This window comes from Equus quagga, chromosome 3 (genome assembly GCF_021613505.1).
Source record: "Equus quagga isolate Etosha38 chromosome 3, UCLA_HA_Equagga_1.0, whole genome shotgun sequence".
Taxonomy (NCBI): domain Eukaryota; kingdom Metazoa; phylum Chordata; class Mammalia; order Perissodactyla; family Equidae; genus Equus; species Equus quagga.
The window spans coordinates 143,869,766-143,894,432 of NC_060269.1; the positions used below are offsets into that span (position 1 = coordinate 143,869,766).

Genomic DNA, 24,667 nt, shown 5'->3' on the forward strand with positions numbered 1-24,667 from the left:
TGTTCTTCGCACAATATCTACTCTCTTTTTGCATTTCTCTGTTTTTAATAGTCTCTAAAAAAGGATCTCAATTTAGGAAGAGCAGAATATTTCACTTCTAAAAACTACTTTTTTCCTCTGTAATTAAGGAAGATGTTCAAAAAAGTAGGGCTGAATACCAACTCTCTTCCAAATAAAACTCTTAAATCATCTAATGGGAGGGCATACAATCCATCATTTGAGTTGACAGTCTAGTATTTCTAACCAAAGAACAACTGGGCTTGACTCTAATGGGGGATGGGTTTGGTCAATCCAGCTGGGTTAGCATCAGACCTGAGAGCTCAGAGGCGTAAATTCATCAAAACCCCATTAAGGGCCCAAGGAACTGCCAACTCCTCATCTAGAATGTTGACTTGGTTTTCATCATCCTGAATCCTTAATCGTGAATGATAGGATTAAGCCGGGTCCTAGGAAAGCTACTGTTCTGCAAGAGAGATAGCCGAGGAGAGTAGAAAAGCAGAAATTTCTTTTAGATACATTGAGCTCAGCTAAATCATTTTAAAGATATTCAATTCACACTTTCATTGAGGTGTCACTATGTGCCAGGCTTCCTGCTAAGTGCTAGGTTTAGAAGAAGAATAAAACTCCTTGCCCTTGAGTCTCTCTCAGGGTAGTGGGGGAGGGAGAAAGAAGATGGACTAACAACCTATGAATAAACAATCGCTGCCTATTTATTTCTCTGCTCCTGCATCATGTGAAAAGTCCTAGAGGGAAGGTATGTTTAGACATAAGACTGAAAACATAGGCCATCGGCATTTAAAATTGTTTCTTAAAGGCAAGCCTATTACATAGAACAGAGGGGAAAACATGGGTTTTGGCATCAGACCAACCTGAATAAATGTAGAAAAGGTAAAAGTAAATAAATAAAATTATAAAAATATTAATTCTGGAAGAAATGCACTGTGTTTTGAATCACTGAAATGTTCCACAACCATGTTTAAAAAAAAGACTGAGGTATCCATGTCAACAGGAAACCTAACAGGTAACCTGCTGTGGAGAAACAGAGAAAAGGTACAATAGCTCCTCCCTCGGATTTAAATCCTTCTGCTGCTTTGTTTTCTTTTTTAAAATTTTTTATTCTTCTCCCCAAAGGCCCCTAGTACATAGTTGTATACTTTAGTTCTAGGTTCTCTGGTTGTGCTATGGGGACGCTGCCTCAGCGTGGCCTGACGAGCAGTGCCATGTCCGCGCCCAGGATCCGAACCCGCGAAACCCTGGGCTGCCGAAGCGGAGCGCAGGAACTTACCCACTCGGCCACTGGGCCGGCTGCGTTTTTCTGATGCATTGTAATACATTCTTCATGCTTTGCTACGCTCAGAGCCTGACCCTCTAAGGAATGACCTTGGAAGACTTCAGCCCCTTGGATTTCTCCTTTCTCTATCTCCTTTTGCGCTGTGATGCTGGACCACCAGCCCCTCTTAGCGAAACTATTCTCTCTACCTTCCTATTTCTGCTCCTCTCAAAAGTACTGGGAAGACACTCTCTGGGCCTCTCTCTCTAATCTCGCATCCCTACTGGTTCATTCCCAGGAGAGAAGAAAGAATGTGGCTGATTGCAGAGTCAGCTGGAGCACAAAATCCATCGGTCCAGGTTCCCTGCTGGGCGATGTACCAGGTGGCCTCTGGCTGTCCCCTTCTTAGCTTTCTCCTGGAGAGCCTGCTCACTGGCCCTGTGTGTTCTCCTCAGCACTATGTGTGAGGAACTCACCGGGCAGTTCTCTAGCTGCCCATCTCTGTCTAGACGGGGAACATACTTCACGGGAGATGGAGCAGGAAGCCCATCCGGTCTTGAGTTCCAGTGGCATTCTGCCATCCAGTTTCCCCTTTAGTGCAGCTGGTATCTGCATCTCTCTCTAATTCCTGTGCATTTCTCAGTTAGTTCAGAACTTCTAAAGGGAGAGATGAGATTAATTGGCTCCCTCAATAACCTACTCTCCATAGTAATTACTCTTCTATTTTCTAATTTTAACCCATAATTTAGTGCTTCATTATATCAGTGTTTCATGCTGAAATGGATAGATGGATGAAGAGATGGACTGATGGATTATTAGATACATGCATAACTTGACACTGTCTTGATCATTAATTATGTCATGTATCTTTGTCGTATAAGCAAATAGATGATAAATTCCTCAGGAAGTGGGACTTAGGTTTATGCTTTTTTGTAACTCTACTTCCAGGATCACATTTCTGCACAATGTAGACACTCATTAATGCTTGTCTGTAATAGCAATATTTTATAGAAACTCACAATTTAAAAAAAGGGCATACCATACATCATCTTAATATTCACAATGATCCTATGAGGTGGAGAAGATTATTATTATTCCCATTTTTCAATTAAGGAAACAGGTCCAGAAAGGTAATGGGACCTGCCCAAAGCCACAAACTAGTTAGTAAGACATCCTGACTCTGCTCTGATTTTCTGACTTGCACCTGTGTCTTTTCTGCTCATCATCCTGTTTTCTAGAATGATCATTATATCCCCATGTTCTATTTTACTCTATCTGTGTTGAAATGTTACAGATATAAAGTTACATGGGTTTCCGAAGAAGGTGCTCCTTGCTCAGCACTTCAGGAAAGCAAGAGCAATATAATTAAATACAAAGGCTGGCAACTCTGGCTAAGAGTAGCCAGCACTTCCTGAGCTCTGTTCTAAGCACTTATATGTATTATCTCAACCAATCTGCACCACAGTCCTAGGAAGTGGATACTATCATTAAGCCCGTTTTACAGATGAAGAAATTGTGGCACCGAGAGATGGAGGGCCAGGTTTGCCCAATGAGCGGTAGAGCCAGGACTCCAGTCAGGCAGTGTGGTACCAGAGCTTAGGAAAACAAAGTAAAAGGGATTTGCAAGGATGGAAAATCTCCAGGTATATAATAAAGAGACAACGAGCAGGAAATAATCCTGCAGCATATGTGAGAGGATAGAGAGAAAAGAAGGAAACTAAGGGCAGCTGACCTGGGGGTGCGAACAAAGGTGCTGACTGAGCCACTCCTACCTGGGAACTCAGTCCTCGTTTAAGAAGGGCTCAGGTGAGCGTAGCAGACTCGCTCTTATACAGTATACTTGCTGTTTGTTCTTTATGCGTAAGATAGTGAATTAAAAAAAAACCAAATCAAAGTAGAATGTTACAAACTCAGTACCCCAAGCTATCCAAAAAGGAAAGCACTTTTAAGCACATTCAAGTATTAAAAATGGGGGGTGGGGCTGGCCTGGTGGCACAGTGGTTAAGTTTGTGTGTTCCGCTTCAGTGGCCCGGGGTTTGCTGGTTCAGATTCCAGGTGCGAACCTACTCACCACTTATCAGGCCATGCTGTGGTAGGCGTCCCACATATAAAGTAGAGGAAGATGGGCACAGATGTTAGCTCAGGGGCCAACCTTCCTCAGCAAAAAGAGGAGGATTGGCAGTGGATGTTAGCTCAGGGCTAATCTTCCTTCAAAAAAAAAAAAAAATGGGAGGCAGTTCCTGAGGCTGGCCTCATGACCTGCTAGTTAAGGTCAGTGTACTCCACTTTAGCCTCCCAGGTTTGGTTCCCAGGCACAGACCTACACCACTCACCAGTGGCCATGCTGTGGTGGCAACCCACATACAAAACAGAGGAAGATTGGCACAGAGGTTAGCTCAGGGCGAATCTTCCTCAGGGGGAAAACAATGGGGGGCTTACCTTTTTATACAATGTTTCAAGTTCTGCCTTGATGTCTTGCTCTTGTGTCAACACTAGTGGTCTTGAAGGAAAGGGCTTGATGGGGTTTGGCAGTGCCAGGATTCTGCCATCATCTCCGAACCACCTTCTCCCCTGCGGATCAAGCAGAGGGAAGGACAACATTTCCTTCTAATCGGACAGAAAATAGTTTATAAAATAAACAGCATTTGCAGGGAAATTCTGTGTCAACGTACACTTTTCATGCACCTTCTCCTCTGCCCCATAAATCTTTTAGTCTCTGTATCCATCAGAAATTGAGTCACCACTAATGCCCCCCACAATTAAAGATATAGTCCTTACCGCCCACCCCCAGAAAAAAACTTAAGAAAAAGCCTAAGTAAGTGCCTAAGAAAAAATTTATTTTCTATTCATTAAAAACTTAAGGGAACCCCCCCCCCCCCCAGGGGCTGGCCCGGTGGTGTAGCAGTTAAGTTCACATGCTCTGCTTCGGCAGCCAGGGGTTCACTGGTCTGGATCCTGGGTGCGGACCTATGCACTGCTTATCAAGCCATGCTGTGGCAGGCGTCCCACATATAAATAGAGGAAGATGGGCACACATGTTAGCTCAGGGCCAATCTTCCTCAGCAAAAAGAGGAGGATTGGTGGTGGATGTTAGCTCAGGGCTAATCTTCCTAAAAAACAGAAAACAAAAAACCAGGAGAAAAACAATTGAGGACATTTTATCTTTGGACAATTACACATTTCTGTGAATGGGAAAAGGCTTCCAACATTGGATTTGGCAGTAGAAGCCTGAATCCAGCCAGCAGAAGATGGATTTTGAGCAGTGGAGAGGTTGTGTTATTTGAGGATCATTAAGCGTACTGAGACACAAATGAAAAAAAGACAGTGAACCACTATCTGTAGACACCCTCAAGAGGAAATGAGTTCAATGGTGCCGTGACTGCCCCATCAGGAAAAATAACCTCTCTGAGTTGCTCCGGGGCTCCACTTGGGAGCAGGGGCTGTGCGCTTACAGGCTCCTGCATCAGTAGTCTGTTCTCCATGATGTTCTGATTGGTGCGCGGCACCTCCAGTCTTGCCCCGATGTAAAGGCCTTCGTCTTCCAGGAATCTGGGCTGCACGTTCTCAGGAAGCTTTTTATACGTAGGCACTGGATAGTTCATAAATAAATACAAGCAGCATTAATGCCAACCTAAACATTTCAAACTGCAATTTGGTGAATTAAAACAACCACCGGAGATTTCATTTATATTCTTAGAAACTGCACACTTTCCAAATCAATTTCTAGAAGCAGAGCCAAGGAAAAGATGGATGTGTTTACTTGCAGTATCATGTTGTAAAATCACGTATTCAAGGATGACACCTAAATAATGCAATACCGGACTCATCAGTGTGGTATACTCTGGGGACTGAGACAGCCTAACCCCAGGGCAGCTGGATTGCTCATTAGGAGAATGAGTTGGGCCAGGCACTTCTTGGAACTCTTTCCTGACAAACGGGATGATAACATCTACTTCACTGGGTTCTTGGGAGAGCTACAGGAGCTGAAGTATGAGGAAAGGCTTTTTAATTTAAAAAGCTTATTTGAGTAACCTTGGGCAGGACCTCTTTATGCCCTCACTCTGATTCATTCATAGAACAAATCTTTCTGGGAGCCTCTCTGTGCCAGGCACTTAGGAGTCATGGGAACATCAGGCAGCAGCGGGAAATAAAAGTCTGAACAAGATCCTTTCAGAGAGTGACAAGTGCGCTGAGGAAAATCCACAGAAGAGAGTAACCGAGGGCGGCAGGGGATAAACCTGAGATAGGGCTGTGAAGAAAGGTGTTTCTCCTGGGGTAAAGCATCTGCTCTGGGGCCTGAAGGTTGAGGAGAGAGGAGCCGCTGATGGGATAAGTAAGTGTATCTGCCCAAGGGAATAGCATGCAGTAAGGAGTAGGCGTGTGTGGGAAACAGAGAAACATCCAGAACACTGTGGTGTAGTGAGCAGGGGCAGTGCTGGAGATGAGGGAGCGAAGGGCAAGAGGGAGAGCAAGGAGAGCCTTGCAGGCCACAGAGGAGCTTGGGTTCTGTTCAGGCGGATGGGGCCACTGAGGGCTCTGCCCCTGGGAGTGCCCAGAGCAGACTTTCAGTTCCGAAAGGACCACTAGGCCTGCTGTGGCAGAGCACGTGGGGGGGGGGGGGGGGGGTGTCGGTGGATGCTGACCTGTGAGGGTCAGGACGATTAACGATTAAAGGTCGAGACTGTTTTAGTTTCATAATTACCTCACTCTAAAGCACACCAGATTCCAGCATCTGCTGACTTTCCTGTGTGTGGCCATTTGGACACTCTGCATCTCCCATGCATCTACCAAAAACAACTATTGCCAGTATTCCCAGAAAAACCTATCTCCAAGTCCTTGGCCAATATGGGGCAACTATAGTTTTGATCCTATTTCTGTTCCCCTCCCCTCCACTCACATGTCTGGTCATTAGTCCAGCCCTTATCCAGCGGTCTTTAAATTTCATCAGAACATTTTTGGGCACTCCCTCAATATATGGATTTTTACTTATTGTGTATGCAGTATTGTACGTATGAAATTACATTAGGAAAGGATGAGACTGAAAACAAATGTCAGTAGCAGTCGTGATGTTTTCTTTCTACATGCCTGGGGTGCATGCACTCTACTGTGGAAGCCACTCTCTAAACAGTAACAAGAGCAGCAGCGACAGTCACAGAAGTTGTTCTTTTTGATCCCCTGCTATGTGCTGGTTGCAACATAGGTGCTTCTCTCATATTATTTCCTCAATGCTCCAAATCAAAATAAATGCCCAGGCTCATCTTATAGGACAGTTTCATTCCTCCTGTCTTCAGGTGAGGCACCTGAGAATAGAGGGACTCGCTCAAGGTCATTCCTCATGAAGGAGGAGCTGGGTCTGTGTGACTCCCCATCTCCTGTTTGCTCTGCCATGGGGTCAGCTCCTCACAGGGCCCTTCCTTCTTGATCAGAGCAGGATGGAAGATGGGTCACACTCTGATTCTCTGCTCAGAGCAGGCGCAGTGCAACCAAGTTTCCCTCAGCCTCTTCCAGGCCCCTACCAACACTTAATTTCCAGCCTGTCTGAGCCAGCCCCCAGGCATCTAACCTCCATCTGCAACCCAGGTGGACTCCAGGGAGAGGCCTAACAGTGAGTCCTCTGAGCAAAAATACAGGTGACAAAGCTGTTCCTTGGCCGAGGCTGGTGCAAATGCATTTCTCTGTACCGCCAAGAAGCATCAGGATGTGTTGTGCTAGGTGTGTGGCCTCTGGAGCAGCCCACCTAGGTCAGAAACCTGCCCCCTCACTTGACTGGCTTCATGGTCTTGGGCCAGTCCCCTGACTCCTCTGTGCTTCTACTTCTTCATCTGTAAAATGGGCATGGGAAAGAACACCTCTCCAACCCTGGTGCAAGGCCACGTTAGTTAATACACAACAAGTGCTTAAAGAAGCTCCTGGTGGAGTAAGTGCACAGAATGCATTCACTATTATTATTACTATTGTTAGGGCAAAGTTATAACCTTTGCACACTTTTGCCAGCAACCTACTCTAAAAGGAAACTTGGGATGTCCAACAAATTCCAATACTTTGCAAAGACATGATTCAAAATGACCTATCAAAATCAAACAATAATTTATCCTGGGCTCAGCATTTAATCGGAACTCCGATAGAACATGAGAAATGAAAACAGATCCAACTTCCAAGTAGAGTAAGGGCAGACCCCTCCCAGCCCGAGGGGCTCCTGCAGGACTCAGGCTGCCCAGCCATTTTAAGTGTGCACTATTAGAACTGGGGAGCTCCCTCAGGCACTCTCGGGAGGAAAGGAAATACCAGGGGGAAAAAAGAGCAGAGGGAAACCCAGAGCAGAAGGGAAGCAAGGAGCAGTCACCAGGACTGAACCAAATGGTGCTGGCTCCAGGGCCCTGGCCACTTCCCCTCCGCCAGCCCGCCTCCTGGCACAACTCTTGTGCTGATGAGATGAGTGGTGGCTGGGTCTCCTGAGTAGTCTCGGGATGGGTGCTGGTAGGCAGGGAACCAAATGGGAGTAAAGGGTGGGACTTTCAGCCACCCCCTCCCCCACCCCTACTACTGGGAGAGGAGAGGGACTAGAGATTGAATTAATCACCAGTGGCAGTGATTTAATTAACCAGACCTACTAATGAAGCCTCCATAAAAACCCTAACTGAAGGGGTTTGGAGAGCTTCCTGGTTGGTGAACATGTGGAGGTGCTGGAAGCGTGGCACACCTGGAGAGGGCATGGAAGCTCTGTACCCCTTCCCACATACCTTGCCTTATGTATCTCTTCATCTGTGTCCTCTGTTGTGTCCTAAATTATATAATAAACCAGGAAATATAAGTGTTTCCCTGAGTTCTATGCAATGTTATAACAAATTATTGAAACTGAAGAGGGAGTCATGGGAACCTCTGATTTATAGCAAAGTCGAATAGTAGTGTGGGTAACCTGGGGACCCACGACTTGGAATTGGCATCTGACGTAGAGGGCACTCTTGTGGGACTGAGCCCTTAATTTGTGGGGTCTGCACTAACCCCTGGTAGATAGGTCAGAATTGAATTGTAGCACACCCAGTTGGTGTTGGAGAATTGGTTGGTGTGGGAATAAAACCCCACATCTGGTCGTGGACGTGTTCTAGACCTGTTGAGTGTGAGTGGAGGACAAAACAGAGAGTTTTTCCTTTTCACAGCCTGAATCTCAGAGCCTCACATACTCTCTGCCTCCAGAACTGGTCATTGATTTGACGAAGGGACCACCACAGCATCATGATATTTCTTCACTTATTCTATCAATAAGTGTTTGTTGAACGGATATTTTTCCATGTTCTATATTTTTTTATCTGAAGATATTTCTTGATTATTAAATCAGATTACAAATTGGGATCGGTTATGGAAATCGGGCATCCTTATACACCAGCCATATTTCATTAGAAGGAAAATGAATGCCCTACTGAGCAGGAAGATAAAAAGAGCAAGCACCTGTCCTCCTGCTAGGTATGAACAGGAGTTCTTTTTCCTTCTGCAGCCGAATGTGGACACTTTCATAATCTGCAGGTCTGACAGCCACAATATCTTCCGCCCCACGATCCAAGCCCAATAGGAAATCCACAGCATCTTTATCATCAAGCAACACTTCCTCATCCTGCATTACATTAAAAAATAACAGAAAAAATCATGCTAAGATTATTAGTTTACTAAGAAAAATAACAATATTAAACTCTTCAAACATCATATCCTACAATAAAGTTACCTTTTCCTTTTGTTTGTCTCTTTTTAAATGAAGGCATAAAACTGCATACCTTTCATACTTTACAAGTGGATTTTCCTTGTTTTTCACTATTCCACATATTTGGAAAACGTCAGAATTGCAATGGGCTCAAGTCAGAAGAGATGTGCTAAGCAAAACAATTGAAATTTCAACAATTCTGGCCTCCTTGGAGGATGCTTATTTTTCGACCTTTATTGAAAGAATTTGGAAAATTTCATCCATGTTGTAGCGTCTGTCAGAATTTAATTCCTTTCTGATGCTGGATAATATTCTGTTGTGTGTATGTCCACACCTTTGTCCATTCACCTGTTTGTGGACAGATGATTCCTTCCACCTTTTGGCTATTGTGAATAATGCATCTATCAACATGAGTTGAACAAGTATCTGTTTGAGTGCCTCCTTTCAGTTGTTTTGGATACACACCCAGAAGTGGGATTGGTGGATCATATGGTAGTTCTATGTTTAAATTTTGGAGGAACCACTAGACTGTTTTTTACAGCAGCTGCACCACTTTCCATTGCCATTGGCATTGTGCAGGGGTCTAGTTTCTCCATATCTTTACCAGCACTTGTTATTTTCTGTGTGTGTGTTTTAACAGCCATTCTAGTTTGTGTAAACTGGTATCTCATTGTGGTTTTGATTTGCATTTCCCTAATGATTACTGATGTTCATTTACTTATTGGCCATTTGTATGTCTTCTTTGGAGAGAGATGTATTCCAGTTCTTTTCCCATTTTTTTAATGGTGTATTTTCTTTTATCTCACACGTACCACCCACAATTACGGAATCTGAGTTATAGCTTGGATATGGTCTGGGATACAGAAAGCTGCTTGCCTGTAAGCTTGTGGGGAGAGAGAGAGCAAGGTTTCATTTGCCTTGGAGAGGCAAACATTTTCCATATGAAATGAATACTAATCATTGTGTGCAGTGTAGCAAGAAAAATCTGCAAACCACATTGTTCTGCTTTTTTTTCCCCCACAAGAGAAAGACGGACAGATTTACTCAAGGCCCTTACTACCCAAATCGTGGAGCGACATCAAAGGCTACAGAGAGGAAAGTGAACCTAGGACACCTATTGCTTTCAGCTAAACATGGATGAGCTGTTTCAGGTGGTGGTGGCAGGTTTGTCCTCAGTCACTTTCTTCCTGGCTAGGATGTCATCATCATCATCGTCATTGTCATCATCATTGTCCTCATCGTCATTAACTTCATCACCCCTCTCTTCATTACCATCATAATGGTAATACCGTTTTGTCTATTCCTTCGGGCACAGGTGCTTCTTCTTCTTCTCCCTCCCCCTCCTCTTGATTAGCTCCATCTCTATTTTTTGCTTTCGGTTTTTCCTCTGATTCCTCTGGTTCAGGATCAAAGTTGAATGTAAAGAAGTTATAGGCTTCTTCTGCAGAAGGGAAGCCAGGCGGAACCTAAGGAGAAGAATGAGCGATAGACTTTCAGATGACATAAACTGAAATGAGTGCTGCACAGTTCACCGACAGCTGGCTCGATGCTGATGGCAGCAGGCACATTCTAGGATCATGTGTATCCCCTTTGTTGAAGCTACGGGAATACTGGTCCTGAACTTTAACATGTGCAACAGGCAGTTGGTGGCCTCCTTTAATAAGTAACTTTAATGAGTTACTTTTTTATAAACCAGCAATTATTTACATTCCAACGAGCGTATATTATTCATAGCAGTAAAAACTCTAAAAAAGATGATTAGAATGCTAAAAGTGGATTTACCTTTTTATGGGCCAATGCTGAAATAGTTTTGTTTAATTATGAGCAATAGAAATTTGTTAAGACCTTTTTTCAAAAAGACCTTTTTTTTTTGTTTTGGTTCGTCTTGAGTTACTATCCCTCTTTTTTCCCATAATGAAAGCTGGTTCAACTTCAGAGCTGAACATATGGTCTTATCACTAACATCTCCTGCCCTTCCTGCATCTCCTTTCCCCAAATCAGGCAGTATTCTAATCTCTCCTGCTGGATTCTAGGATTTTTTAAGTTTATTTTTTATTTTTTTTTGAGGAAGATTAGCCCTGAGCTAACATCTGTGGCAATTCTTCTCTTTTTGCTGAGGAAGACTGGCCCTGGGCTAATATACGTGCCCATCTTCCTCTACTTTATATGTGGGACGCCTACTACAGCATGGCTTGCCAAGCGGTGCCATGTCCGCACCTGGGATCCGAACCAGCGAACTCCGGGCCTCCAAAGTGAAACATGTGAACATAACCGCTGTGTGACCTGGCCAGCCCCTAGGATTTTAAAAGTGGAAATCATTTCTCTTACTTTTTTCTTGCATACTCCATGGTAATAGGACTCAGGTTATGTGTATATGGTCTTCTCTCATTGGATATTTTTGAATAACACAAACAAACCAACAAAAAACCGACTTAAATCATGTGCGATTTTAAAAAAAGCATGATTTAAAAAGACAGGATTTCTCACCGGGGTTTTAGACTTGATTTTTCGTACAGAATCACGAAACTTTACTCTTGAATAACTTTGGGAGTCATCTTCTTGTTGAGTCGTTTGTATCTTTCCACCTGGCTATATGAGTGGAGAAAATGATAGGTACACCGTTGAAATCAAGAAAGTAGGGATGTTCTAAAACAAGTGTTAATCCTCAAAAGGCTTATTTTCTGACCATTGATGGATCTCGCCATTTGTAAGGAATGAAATGATTACAAATGTCAAATATATTTGAAGTTTAAAATTTCTGAATGTTTTCTTACTCAGCTGTGTCTCTCTCAAGACTAAACAAATATAAAATGTTATACTCAGTAAATCGTAAAATGAAAAATGTTATTTCATCCTACAGATCAATAGATTATCCAGGTCCCAGAGGACCATTTCCAAACAGTCTTTGAAGAAAAGCATTGATCATGTCTGATTGTAAGTAAGTCCAACATACCCTCTCCAGGGCACAGGGCCTGTCCTTCTCACTAGCCTCTGGACCTGCTGTCCCCAGTGGAAGCTGAGTCTTCTGCCTATACTGGCTTGATGTGCTAATTTTCATTATGGGTGTCCCCTCTCTCCTCTGATAGAGAATCCACCAGGTGCTGGTCCCACCTTGTCCTCATCTCTCATTCTAATACACCCCTTCTGGAACCTAGCTACTTCATCTCCTAGCACAATCCAGATGCGGTCTTCCTTTTGAGCAATTCTAAGCCGTCCCAGTAGTACATCTAGATATTCGTAATAGAAAGGTATGAACTTGTCCTACCAATGATGGAAACCGTTTCATTATTATCTGGACTCAGACTTATTTCACAGCATGGAATAATTTTTATTATCGTGAATGGAATGTAGTGTACCTGCATGGAGATCTTCAGCATATTCTTCCCAAGTCCCACCTGTTTTTCAAGACCGTGAAAACTACTTCTTTTCTTAGACTACTCCACCCTAAAATAAGCTCTCTTTTCCAGAATCTTATTGTCTGAGTCATATTGGGCACTATTTTGTAGAGCTTAGTAATGAAAACCACAGGCTCTGAAGTCTGACCATCTGGCTTTGAATCCCAACTCTATCACTTAGAGTTTAGATCACCTGTTTTGAGCATCAGAGTAATGCACCTAAAATATACCCATAGTTATGGCTCTATAATGGTAGCTATTATTGTCACATTATTAGTTTTCTTCTTACGCTTCAATCTTTTGTCTCCCTAGCTTGAATATGACTATAAATGTTTTATTTTAGCTTGCCAGAAACTGGAGCCTGAGGCAAGGGTTTTTTGGTGCCTGTGGCTTATTTTGAGAAGTGATACCAAAGAACAGGAGTTGGGGACTGGGGAGAATAAAACAGGAGAGAAAGTCAATTCAAGAGAACTTTACTGAGCTGGCTACTACTGGGGGCGACCAGAGTTTCATCCTGCTGGGGCCCCTCTGAGGAGTCATGTAAAATGCTTCTCAGAACTGCCTGCCTAGGACAGGGGGATGTTTGTCTAATGGCTTCTGTCCTCCAAGTGGGCGAGGTGGACCCAGACCCCTGGTCCTTCAATTTTGTTTAAGTCTCAGAATGGCTGAGTGGGTCTGCACAGGTCTTTACTCAGAGAGATCCCCCACGATGAAAGCTAGAGATGCTTGGAACAGCTAAGATAAGTGCCATAAAATTTCACTTGTACGCAGCTAGATGTCAAGCAATGGCCAGAATGAAAATGAGGGTATCAGTTGGGTGTAATCTAGCATAATATCAAGAGAATCCCTACAATTCCAATTTATGTAAAATTCTATGCTTTTCCTCCGTTTTCTCACTTTGCAGTATTAAGGTTAAATAATTATGTACTAACTCAATTATACAAAAGTTGAAGCTGTACTACTAAATAAATTCCACAGTGCAATGCAAAGTAAGGAGTTATTATTTGTCTTGGTAAATTCCAGAATTTTAAATGTTGTTTTTGAGGATGAGGAAAGAAGCAGATGAGTATTACTTAGTGTAATGATAAAGAATTCAATAAATTCGAGTAGACTGAAGATCGGATTCCAGCGTTTGATCAGGAAGGCTTTCTAAGATTCTGCCAAGTCTGGTCTCCTCATAAAACAAGGCTGAGCCTTTCTCATACACTGTTGATGCTATTTTTCTCCTGTCTGCCTCAGAATCCCCATCTCCTATAGCCCATGAGAGAGACTGATGTGTTTGAAAACATGGAAAACAAGCAAGAAGTCAACCGATGAGAAAAGAAGGAAGCTTGGCTCTGTTTAGGCAAGCCTTGGGTTTTAGAAACCTGTGAAGATGATAATAATAAAACACAAGACCAAAAAGAAAGTCTAACACTAGTAGTTTAGAAAATAAACAGGTTAAATTCCATGTGGCAAAATATGTGTATGTGGAAATTAGTATTTTATCCTTTTTGTTTCTTCCCGTCTTTTTCTATACTTGCTTGCCAGAGAAGATTTTAAGTTCAGAAAATATGATTTCATTGGTGTGTCTTATTGTAATATTGATGGTTTTATTATAATATTTATGGACTTGATCGAAAAGCTTGTAATTTAAGTTTTATCAAAATCTAAAAACATTTAAAGGTAAGTTGTATTAGTACATTTAAGGCCTTTACATATACTTAAAATGATTGAGTGTGCAGAATTAAATTTTAAAGAACTATTATCTGTAACACATTTTTATAACCTTAAAGTAATTATTACATTCAATTTCAATTAGCAATCAAATACTGAGTGCCTATCACGATATGTGTGTGCATCCAGCTGGGAATTCTTTCTCAGCTGTGGATTTTTTGTATCCTCCAAGAAGGCTCTGTGGCCCTCTTCTAACTGGAGCTAGACGATCTCAAGTCTCGTTACTTTTACTATAGCATAATTACAAAATATGCTAGTTCTAGCCTTGATTTCTCTTCTAAACTACTAATCAATATTTTTAATTCCCTAAAAGACATCCTAATCTGGATTGTCTTGCAGACATTTCAGATTTTTATATATTCTTGATATTAGTCCTGATACTAATTAAGATATATGATTTACAAATAATTTCTCCCATTCTCTGTGTTGTCTTTTCGCTTTCTTGGTGGTCTCCTTTGAAGCACAAAAGTTTGTACTTTTGATGAAATTCAGTGTATTTACTTACTCTCTTGCCGCTTGTGCTTTTGGAGTCATAGCCAAGAAAATCATTGCTAAAGCCAAGATACCTCAAATTTTACATAACCTGACTCCCAGGTTGGAGTTAGGTGACCTTTCTATAGGCTCCTATCGCACCCACCACAGAACTGAACCTCCCTGTACCTCCACTGTCTGTTAACATGTCTGTCATCCCCACTGGGCTCCTCAAGGGTGCTTTGTTACTGTCCTTTCTGTGTGTTCAGAGCCCATTAGACACCAGCCAGGAAGGAGTCTCCCATAGATGCTGGCTGGGCAACAGGTAGAGTGGGTCAAATGACCAGATCTTGGGTAACGTGGGACAGTGAACCAGGCCCACAAATAGGGAAATTTTGGTCATATCTAGTGGAGGCCAAGTATGCAAATGTTCTGTGCTATTTCCACTTCAATGTTTTTGTGTTCTTGGAGATTTGTGTTTGGCTTTGTTCTCTTATCACAAGTCCTCTGGGTATAAAATGAAAAGAAATGCAAAAGAGAGTTAGCACAGATTTGTGGTGGTGAATTTGGATTACTGACCAAAGTATCCCCCACTGGTTTCTCCTTTTCCCTCTTACTCTACAGTCTCTAAATTAGCTAATACTTACATAGAAAGGGCTAACCATATGCCAGATGCTGGCATTAACTCATTTAATACTCAAAACAATAGCAGGAATTAGGTTCTTGTAGCATCCCTCTTTTACAGCGGTGGGAAGTGGGGTCCAGAGAGTAGTTACGTGTCTGAGGTTGTACAGCTAGTGAGTGAGGTTGCCAGCACTTAATGCTCAGAAGCTGAGGTTCAGCATTTGGGTTCCTCGTGTGGTACACTCTTTGCTCCATAGGATATAAATGGACCACTTTTTAGATATTCCTTCAAGTTGAGGTCTATGCATGAAGAAATGTGGTATGAGTGAGATGTTCCATTAGGAACCTGAGAGCAGATCTAAAGACAGAGCAGTTGACGTGTGTCTCAAATCCACAGAATGGCTCTTAGGGGGCATGGAATACAATAGACATCTAAGTCAAGGTCCTGCTCACAAGGAGAAATAAATGCCCTGTAGGCCAAGAGAGTACATTTTTACTTCTAAAAGTTCCAGCTTCATTTGGGATATCATATTTATTCACAGGCCATGGACAAGTGAGAACTGCCATGATTTTGTGAAATGATTATCAATCAGAAGGAGTAGATGAGCCCAGATACAAGGGACCAGACCCTCCTATCACTTAGCCCACTTCACCAGACGCTGAGATTCACACACTTACCAAAATCACCGAAGTGTTTGTGTCAAGCTGATGGGATTTTAGTAGGTTTTTTTCCCCCAATATTTTAAAATTATGGCTCTTACAAGGAAGAAAATAAATTGAAATTAAAGAAAAAGAAATGTCTCCTTAGTAGAATGAGTAGCAAATTGTCATAAAGCCATTTCACTGGACTGAGTGTTCCTACTAAAGAACCATGGACCACAACACGTGAGCATGGCTGCTACTTTCCTTGTAATCAGCAATCTTTGGCTTGTGTGGGATGAATATAGGTACAATTTTATAACATCTCATTATAGAGAAAGAAAAGGCATCATCTAAGACATCAGTGGTTGTGCTACAGAAATATCCCTAAAGCCCGTGCTTCTTTGTCTCAATGGTGAAGAACCACCAAACCATCATCATCAGCAACAGCAAACAACTGGATTAGACTTGCAAACACTTCCTTGAGCCATTTGCTCTGTTGTTCTTTCCATTCCTTCCTCTACTTTCTTCCATGCTTGTCCTTCATCTACAGCTGGGACAAGCCTTTCTTTTACTGGCTTCCTCTCTGCCTCCTGAGCCTTTATTATGAATTTTTCCCCAAGTGCCAAGACTCTCCTCATTCAGTTTTCTTTCCCTCAGGAAACAAAGGCACTCCCAAAACTTCAGAACTCACCACAGTAGACATGCTTCCTAAATCTGTTTCTCCAGGCCTGGTTCCTTCCTCTATGTTCATCTCTGGAGGAGCACACATTGAGATGCCCCAGCAGCACCGCAGATTGAACCACAAACCACCCCAGTGCATTCACATCACCCCCCATCTCAACATCAATAGCTTTCCATGGCTTGTAGAAAAGCATGAGGCTCCTTAGTGTGACATTCAAGGCCCCTTACCATCCCTCTATACTTTCCTACCACACTCTTATCTCTCTCTCTGCTACCCAGCAACATCCAGGGTCCCAGCAATGCTGACCCGTGAGACAGACCGGCAGTGAGACGGAGCTGGGGTCAAATCGCACCTCCTCCACGTACATGGTCCCTGACCTGCGGATGGCTTTGCAGTTGCTCCTTGGTTTTCTCATCTGTCAAATGTGAATGAAAACAATGGTACCACCCCATGGGGGTACTGGAATAATGACATCTGGTAATATGGGAAAAGACTTGGCAAAATGCCTAGCACTGAGTAGTACTCTACAAATAGTAGCTATTATAATTATTAATAAGCTAAATGCTGCTCTCTAACACCTCCTCTGTGCATAGCTCTGGTCTAGAAACTTTTGCCGGAAATTTTATATTCTGCTTCAGTCTTTGATCACAAAGTAGAGATGGACCATTTCTCACCTCTGTACCAAACTCAGTCTCCAGTTCTTTCTCACTGGGGCTTCGTAAGCGCCTGGGCCGAGGGGTGGGAATTTCCTGTAGCAACGCACTTTCTGCTTTGGACTAAAAGATCAGACAGAAAATTACTGCCACACAATGTCAGTAATGCTGTGAAAACATCAGTCACCATCTCGGTGGAAAATAATCAGTACAAAATACATGCTGTACTTTAAGAGTGAAGAGCAGGTGAAATGGTTTAGAAGGATGACATTAAATTCTTCTTTAGGATAATTTTCATCTGTGTCAGTGTTAAATACTACATTAACATTGTAAGCATTAAAAACAAATTTAGCAGTATTCAAAATCCAGGCAGTTTTGAGCAAACAGAGCCAGTGAGATGAGACCTGAAGCGCTGCAATCAGCACTGAGCACGTATTCCTGCGGTTTCTCTCACCCTTGCAGCTTGCAATTTCTCCCTCATGCGTTCCCTCATGGAAAATTCTGCAAAGCCTGTTCTGGAAGCTGAAGGAATTGGAGGTAAGCCTAAAAAAAATACGGGAAAATTACTTTAAAACACATTCTTTTCTTCCAAAGGGAAGGTTAGATTAAAAAATAACAAGAGAACATAATTTTGTGTTGCAAATTTAGAACTTTACATAAACAAACATGAGATAGCGCTGACAATTGTCCACTTGACGTAATAAGTACATGTCTTGGCTTCTTTGAGGCTGATGGTGAACACCTTCGTCCTGCCAGGACTGTCACTTCCACTTAACTAAGAATAAAACGAATGACGCTTGGCTCCTCAAGGCACAGACACACTTACCAATTCAATTAGCCCTGGGAAGAAGACCTCGCATTTGCTGATTTGAGAAACAGGCCTGTCAGGGGAATGGATGGCTAACGAGTTTGGAGTTCAACTTTCAACAGCACTGATAACTTGCATCAGAGAAACTTTTTCTACAGGCCCAGGCCTGTGCCCTAGGCTATATCATGGAGACAATGTATATTTTGAACATATTATTAAGTATATACGTAAATACCATGAAATGTTGTGCAGCTACTTTGTGCTGGGCACTGTGATAGATGTGTTGAATGCATTTTCTCATCAATCTTATGCCATTCCTGTTAGGAGGACATGGGTGTTTGTCTCACTAGGTATTTTGAAGATAAAGACTCTGAGGCCCTCCGTGATATGTGACTGGTTCTACGATCACACACCTAGGATGTGGGACTCTTGGGATTTGGTCCCAGTTCTGTCATTCCCAAATGATCTAAACCATTATGAAAGAGGTGGAAATAAAACAAAGTGTTTGAGAAACAGAATATTATCATATGTGGAGCAGAGGGGCTCTACTGGGATGAAGTAGGAGATAAGATCGCAGAAGGAGCTTGGGGTCAAGTTATGAGGAGCCTCTGATGTCACATTAAGGAGTCTGGGAAATATTCTCCATGCAGGGGGAAGTCTTGAGGAATGTGGAAAGAGGAGGACATGAATGTCAGCAGCATTTTCTGAAGATGCACCTGGGGTGGTGAGACACCAAGGACCTCAGCTAGGATGTCTTGGTGAGATACTAAGGGGAAGGAGTCAGTGGGAGTAATTGAGAAGTGGCCTCAAGAAGGAAAAGACAATAGGACCCGGTGACAATAGGGAGGGGTAGAGCAGCGGTTCTCACAGCAGCAGCATCTTCTGGGTGCTTGTTAGACATGCAAATTCTCAGGCCATGCCCCAGACCTACTGAACCAGAATCTGGAGATGGAGTGCAGAGATGGATGATTTAAACACACGCCCAAGTTGGAAGACCCCTGGTTTAGAGAAAGAAACAGAAGGTGAAGGTGTCTGAGGTTTTGACTGAGATGATTAGGGTTTGGAGGCTGCTGAGAGAGAAAGAGAAATGAGGAGAGAAAGCCAGACTGGGAGATACTGAAGTGAATTTGTTTGGATATAGGATGAGTCTGAGGTGCTGGCAGGATATGGAGTGTGTGCTTGTCCAGCACGCCGCACCCTGGGAAAGGGTCCAGGCCTGAAGATAAAGACTTAGGAAGCATTTCTACCTGGGCAAATGCTGCCGTTTTGACAAAGCCTTTCCCGAGGGAGAGTATGCAGAAAGAGGAGGGTTCTGACACTTGTAGCCAGCAGCACTGTTAAGGGAGGAAGGCTAACAAGTGAAAGCAAAAGAGAAGACGACATTTGTTTAGAAGGTAGAAGGAAAAGTGGCGGAGAGAAGAGAATGAAGAAATGGCAGGCAAAAGCCTCTGTTAGCAGCAAGTTTGCAGCTTCCCTCAGCAGCTGCTTTATGCAAAAGAAAACAACAGTCACGGGCTTCAACGCTTATTTCTGCAGCTTGGCCACTCGATTTCTTAAGCTGTGCTTTCTTCCTTTGATGTGTTAGAAAGATATAAAATCCTACTTATAGCAGGCTCCAACCATGCCACTTACTCATGCCTGTATGGAGGCATGAAATAATCATAGTACAGATTATAGTCTTGCATGTGTGGGCTGAGGTTCAAGTTCTTTAAGAGAATATCGATCAGCTCAATGAAATGGCCTTTGGCATTCTTTTTCAAACCCACTTTTGAAAAACATAAGTCATTATTTTCCATTTTAAAGGTCATGCAACCACAGAAGATCATATCCCTGTTAAGTATACTCAGAGGCCCAAGAGTTTTCCTGGATCACATTTGTCACAGTTGAATTTACGGTTGTGTGGTTATCACATTGAATTTATATGTTTGTGTGGTTATCTGATGACTACCTGTTTCCTCCCCCAGGGTTCCTTGGTGCCAGCCACATAGGGAAGGTACATGGTAAGCGTCACTAAGTGTGTGTGGACCTGGGCAGAGGAAGGAGTGTTCTAGACTGGACCTCCTGGTGCTTGCCAAGCCTGTTCTCTGGCTGACCCTCCACCTTGCTTCTGCCCCCCACCAAAACAGCTCTTTTAAAGTTGACAATAAATGTCTTTGAACATGAAAAAGCATCTTGTTTATTTACTCCCCCTCCTTCTTTTTCTCAAGTTTACTTAAAACAGATACTACCTATCCATAGTTCACTTGAATAATTTTATAAATTATTCCGTAAAAGAGAGACACGATATTTTATTTAAACATAGTCTCTTCTGAATAAAGAAGCTGAAGTGGCTTCTTTAGTATTAATCTTAAAAATGTTGAAAAATTTTGAAATGGTAAAAAGTAGTTCTTGCCTGATTTTTTAACAAGTCCATGCTAATGAGAGACATTTAGAGAGTATAAAGATTCCCACATTCTGACCTGTACCACTAGTTGGTGAGGTGTCATTTTTGCAGCTGGAAGGTAACCAGTTTGAGGGCAAGGACTGTGTTGGTGACTTCTGTACCTGGCACTTTGTAGCACTAAATCTGTGAAGGAAAACGTGTAACGGAACCACGAGGGTGTGAGGGATATTACACTTAAAGAGGTATTTCAAACAAAATAAATGTAATCCTCATTTGGGTGAAATCAATGACGACGACAGCTATTTGTTAAAGATAATATTATACATGGGAAGCCATGTGTACTGAGTCACTCCCTGTGATGTAATAACAAATAGGGATTAGGCACTTTCATGTTTTTCTTGGTGGAACATGGCAAACAGTTTCTTTAAACAGCGAGAAATACTAAAGACCACGCTCAGAAGACAATGTTTCCCCAATTTATTGTCAGTTACTCCACTACATTACTAATCAGCTATGTGATCCCAGACTGTCTCTATTTTTCCCACCCTGTGGATAAGAACTGATTTGCAAGCATGAGGAAGGGTGTGATTTCACATTTACATGAAGAGGCTCTTTGACATAGCTAAGAAAACTAGGCATGAACAAAGTTTCTCTGGCATCAACTGCAAAGAGTGGGATGAAAATAATTTTTAAAATTACTAAAGATTTGATTTGGGGGCATGCAAGAACTTATGGATAATGAGAGAATTTCAAGACATTCCATTGACATATACACATAATGTCAGTTAGTGTGAAATATGGATTTCCTTGACAAAATGATGCTTTCCATTGGAGGCAGCAGGGATCCTGTTGCCTGGCTTCCCAGCAAACCCATTAATCCCAAGGCTTCATCAGCCTCGTGTTTGCAAATGGCTTCCACATCATCTCTGTGCTCTGTCTCCTTTTTCCTATCACCCATACTCACTGGACTGCATTCTCTCTCCTTACAGGCATAATGAAATGGCAGACACCTTCCCCTTCTCTTTTAACCACTTCCATTACACCTGACCCCTCAGAACACACAAGCACCTTCTAATGAAATATGCATTGCATTTTGAAATAATTTTCTAATCCTCTTTTCTTCTGTCCCCAAATTGACGTGATCTCGTTGTTTTTATGGAGAAATGGGTTTCTAAGCTCTTCCTCTACTGTCTGGAATTCCACCCCACTTCCCCTTATTTTTTCAGAAATTCCCATACTGCTTGCTAGGCCAGTGTTCTGTGACTCTCACGGCCTAGACCAGGGCTCTTTGTGTATCCCTGGGTTCACAAGGGCTTTCCAAGTTCTTGACACAAAATTAGAAATGGGGTCTTTTGGTTTGGATTTGAATTGGTATTATCTGAATTCACATGGATTGTAGAAGAGGTGAGCATGATCACGATTCTTGTTTAATTATAAGATTAATTAACAAGATTAATTACGAGATCCCTCTTCCATCTTCCTACTCTATTAAAGAATATGCTTCTAAAAGTTTTTATTTATTTATTTACTTTGCTTTTTGTGATTAATAAATATTTACCAAATTTTACGGCACCTTTATGTTTTCGTCAGTTATGCTCTGCTGATAATTATAATAATAGCTCAAACAAAAATTCAATCTGTTACTATGGTGAGCAACGAAAGATTTTCAAGCATAGGAATATATTATTTAAAATTCTGTGGGGGAAGTGGAATGAAGGAGTTTAAGAAGAAAAGAGAAGGGCGTAAAATTTCCAGCTGTTCAGGGAAAACTTGTTGATTATTTTTTAAATAGATGACGGTGGTCATCAAATCACTGGGCCATTAGACTTTTTTGAATAACTTTAAGAGTTTTATTTTAAAACATTAATATTTATAATATGCCCTAAATGAAATCTTTTGTAAATATTTAAAAGTATGATTGAAAAATCTTTATGGTAACTTGCATATAGGCATAATTCTCGCAGGGACTGTGGACAGAAGAGTTGAGAGAACACTGCCCTGGGCTGCTTTTCACTCCTGCCTCTCCTCTCCCCATCATAAACAGCGATCCCCCTGTTGTAAAATTCCAGGGATAGAATATAAATATGGAGTTGGGGGCTGGGTAGGGAGAGCATAGGACAGAAACCAGCTTGACTTCAGGAGAAAAAAAATGGAGCAGAGCAGAGGCAATGTCCTAAAGGCTTGAAAGGAACAATGGAAGGAATTGGACAATCAGGTGGACCGTCACCAACTTCTAACTGACTTCATGTGGATGTAAGAACAGGGATATCCTTTCAGCTGCAGTCAACCCTCCGGGAACCCATGACTTCCTTGGGTGTCAGGCAGGAAAAACCAGGATGGAGAAAGGGCCCAAAGGTTACAGTGGTTGTCACTAGGGTGTAAGAAGGAGGGTGATTATTTTCTTCTAGTTCCTCCTCCTGATTTTCTAATTTTTATAAAATAGACCAGTATCAGTTGTGAAAATTTTACTAAAGAAAATGAAAGTCAAAACAGGCAGAGGACAGCGGGCTGTGCCCAGGGTTTTGAGCCCCAGCCTTGCTGATGGTTCACATTTGCTGAGGGGTCTGGAGGGACTTCTTCAGTCACTTTCTTCCTTTCTGGTTGTTTCTTTCATAGTCTCATTAACATTTTTATTTTATATTAACTGAAAACTCAAGAGCCTTATTCTGGCACATATGTCTCCTTCTGACTCAGTGGTGCTTGGACCTCGGGATTCGGGCTCTGCCTGCTGCCCCTTCCTGCTTTGTGCTTCAACACACCCCCAAGCTTGGGGGTTGTTATGGGCTGAACGTTTTTGTCCACCCATAATTCCTGTATTGAAGCCCTACTCCCCAATGTGATGGCATTTGGAGGTGGGGCCTTTGGGAGGTAACTATGTTTAGATGAGGTCATGAAGGTGGGGCCCCCATGATGGGATTAGTGTCCTTATAAGAAGAGGAAGAGAGACCAGAGCTGTCTCTCTCTCTGTCCACCATGTGAGGACACAGTGAGAAGATGGCCATTCACTAGCCAGGAGGAGGGCTCTCACCAGGAACTGAGTTATTTTGCACCCTGATCTTGGACTTCCAGCCTCCAGAACTGTGAGAAATAAATGTTGTTTAAGCCATCAGTCTATGGTATTGTATTATAGCAACTAGAGCTGACTGAGATAGAGATCATCGGCCTGGGCAGGACTGGACCTGGCCAGCCCTGCCTTTTCTCCTTGTGCTTCAGCATCACCAAGGTTGGGGAATAGGGCAAAGGGACTTCATACAGGACTGAGACTCTGAAAGGTGGCAGGGAACATCATAGATATATTTTGACATGAAAATTTGCCTAGGGTTGAACCTTTTACATTGCATGGGCAGAGTGGAAAAAAATGTAAACAGCTTTTGGGAGGGCCAGGAACTGTGTGAGAGATGCCAGGGTAACTGTGAGTGATCTCAGAACAAAATTCGTGAACTCCCAAGAGGAGAAACAATATGTAAAGCTTCTGAAGTTGGAATATTTTTTGTGGGAGTTAGTCTCTGACAGGATACTATTATTCTATGAAACCTGGTTTTGGAAATGCTGGATTAGAGACTCTCTTCTCCACTTTTCAAGCACTCAACCTACAAATATTTATTGAGCACCTATTATGTGAACAAGGCAGTAGGGATATAACTGAACAAAACAAACATCCCCAGCTTCACTGAGCTGTTTTCTGGCAAGGAGGACGGACCACAAATGAATAGGGTATTGAGTGTGTCAGATGGTGATAGGTGGTATGGAGACAAATAAAGCAGGAGGCAGGTAAGGAGGGCCAGGAGGGAGGGGTGTATTGTAGTTTTAAGTAGAGTGGCCAAGGAAGGGCTTCCAGGTGACACTGGAGCAGGTGAAGCAAATGAGGGATCAAGCCACACGGATAGCTGCAGGATGAGCATTTTAGTTACAAGTAATATCTGGTGCAAATACTCTGAGATAGGGCCATGGCTGAGGTGAGACCAGAGCAGAAAGAGGGAACAGAAGGGGTGGGAGAGGTAATACTAGGATATCAGGTCATGGAGATAAGGGGGAGACAAACTGTGTAAGTCATCCTATAGAAGGTGGATTTAACTCTGGGTCAAGCGAGAGCCACTGGAGGATTTGAACGGAGGGTGACATGACTTTATTTTTATAAGGCCACTCTGGCTGCTGGGTTGAGAATGAGGGTGAGAATGGAAGCAAGGACATCAGGTTGGAGGCTGTTGCAATACTCTACATGAGCACTGAAGGCGGCTTGGATGAGAATGGTAGTAGTGGAAGCAGTGAGAAATGGTCACATTTTAGATCTATTCTGAAGGTAGAGCAAACAGGACTTATTGATAAGTTG

The 24,667-nt window shown here is 42.6% G+C and overlaps 1 protein-coding gene across 6 annotated transcripts in view; it reads right to left on the reverse strand.

The window, feature by feature from the left end:
* The window catches only part of CC2D2A (coiled-coil and C2 domain containing 2A), a 116,047-nt gene that overhangs the window by 70,352 nt on the left and 21,028 nt on the right, over positions 1-24,667 (reverse strand). For all 6 annotated transcript variants that reach the window (XM_046656590.1, XM_046656589.1, XM_046656591.1 and 3 more), the window contains 7 exons: positions 17,601-17,689; positions 17,168-17,269; positions 11,451-11,552; positions 10,253-10,429; positions 8,717-8,879; positions 4,723-4,859; positions 3,710-3,841 (listed from right to left, as the gene is read on the reverse strand). In XM_046656590.1, coding sequence (XP_046512546.1) covers positions 3,710-3,841; positions 4,723-4,859; positions 8,717-8,879; positions 10,253-10,429; positions 11,451-11,552; positions 17,168-17,269; positions 17,601-17,689 — 902 coding nt within the window. The remainder of the gene's footprint in view (positions 1-3,709; positions 3,842-4,722; positions 4,860-8,716; positions 8,880-10,252; positions 10,430-11,450; positions 11,553-17,167; positions 17,270-17,600; positions 17,690-24,667) is intronic.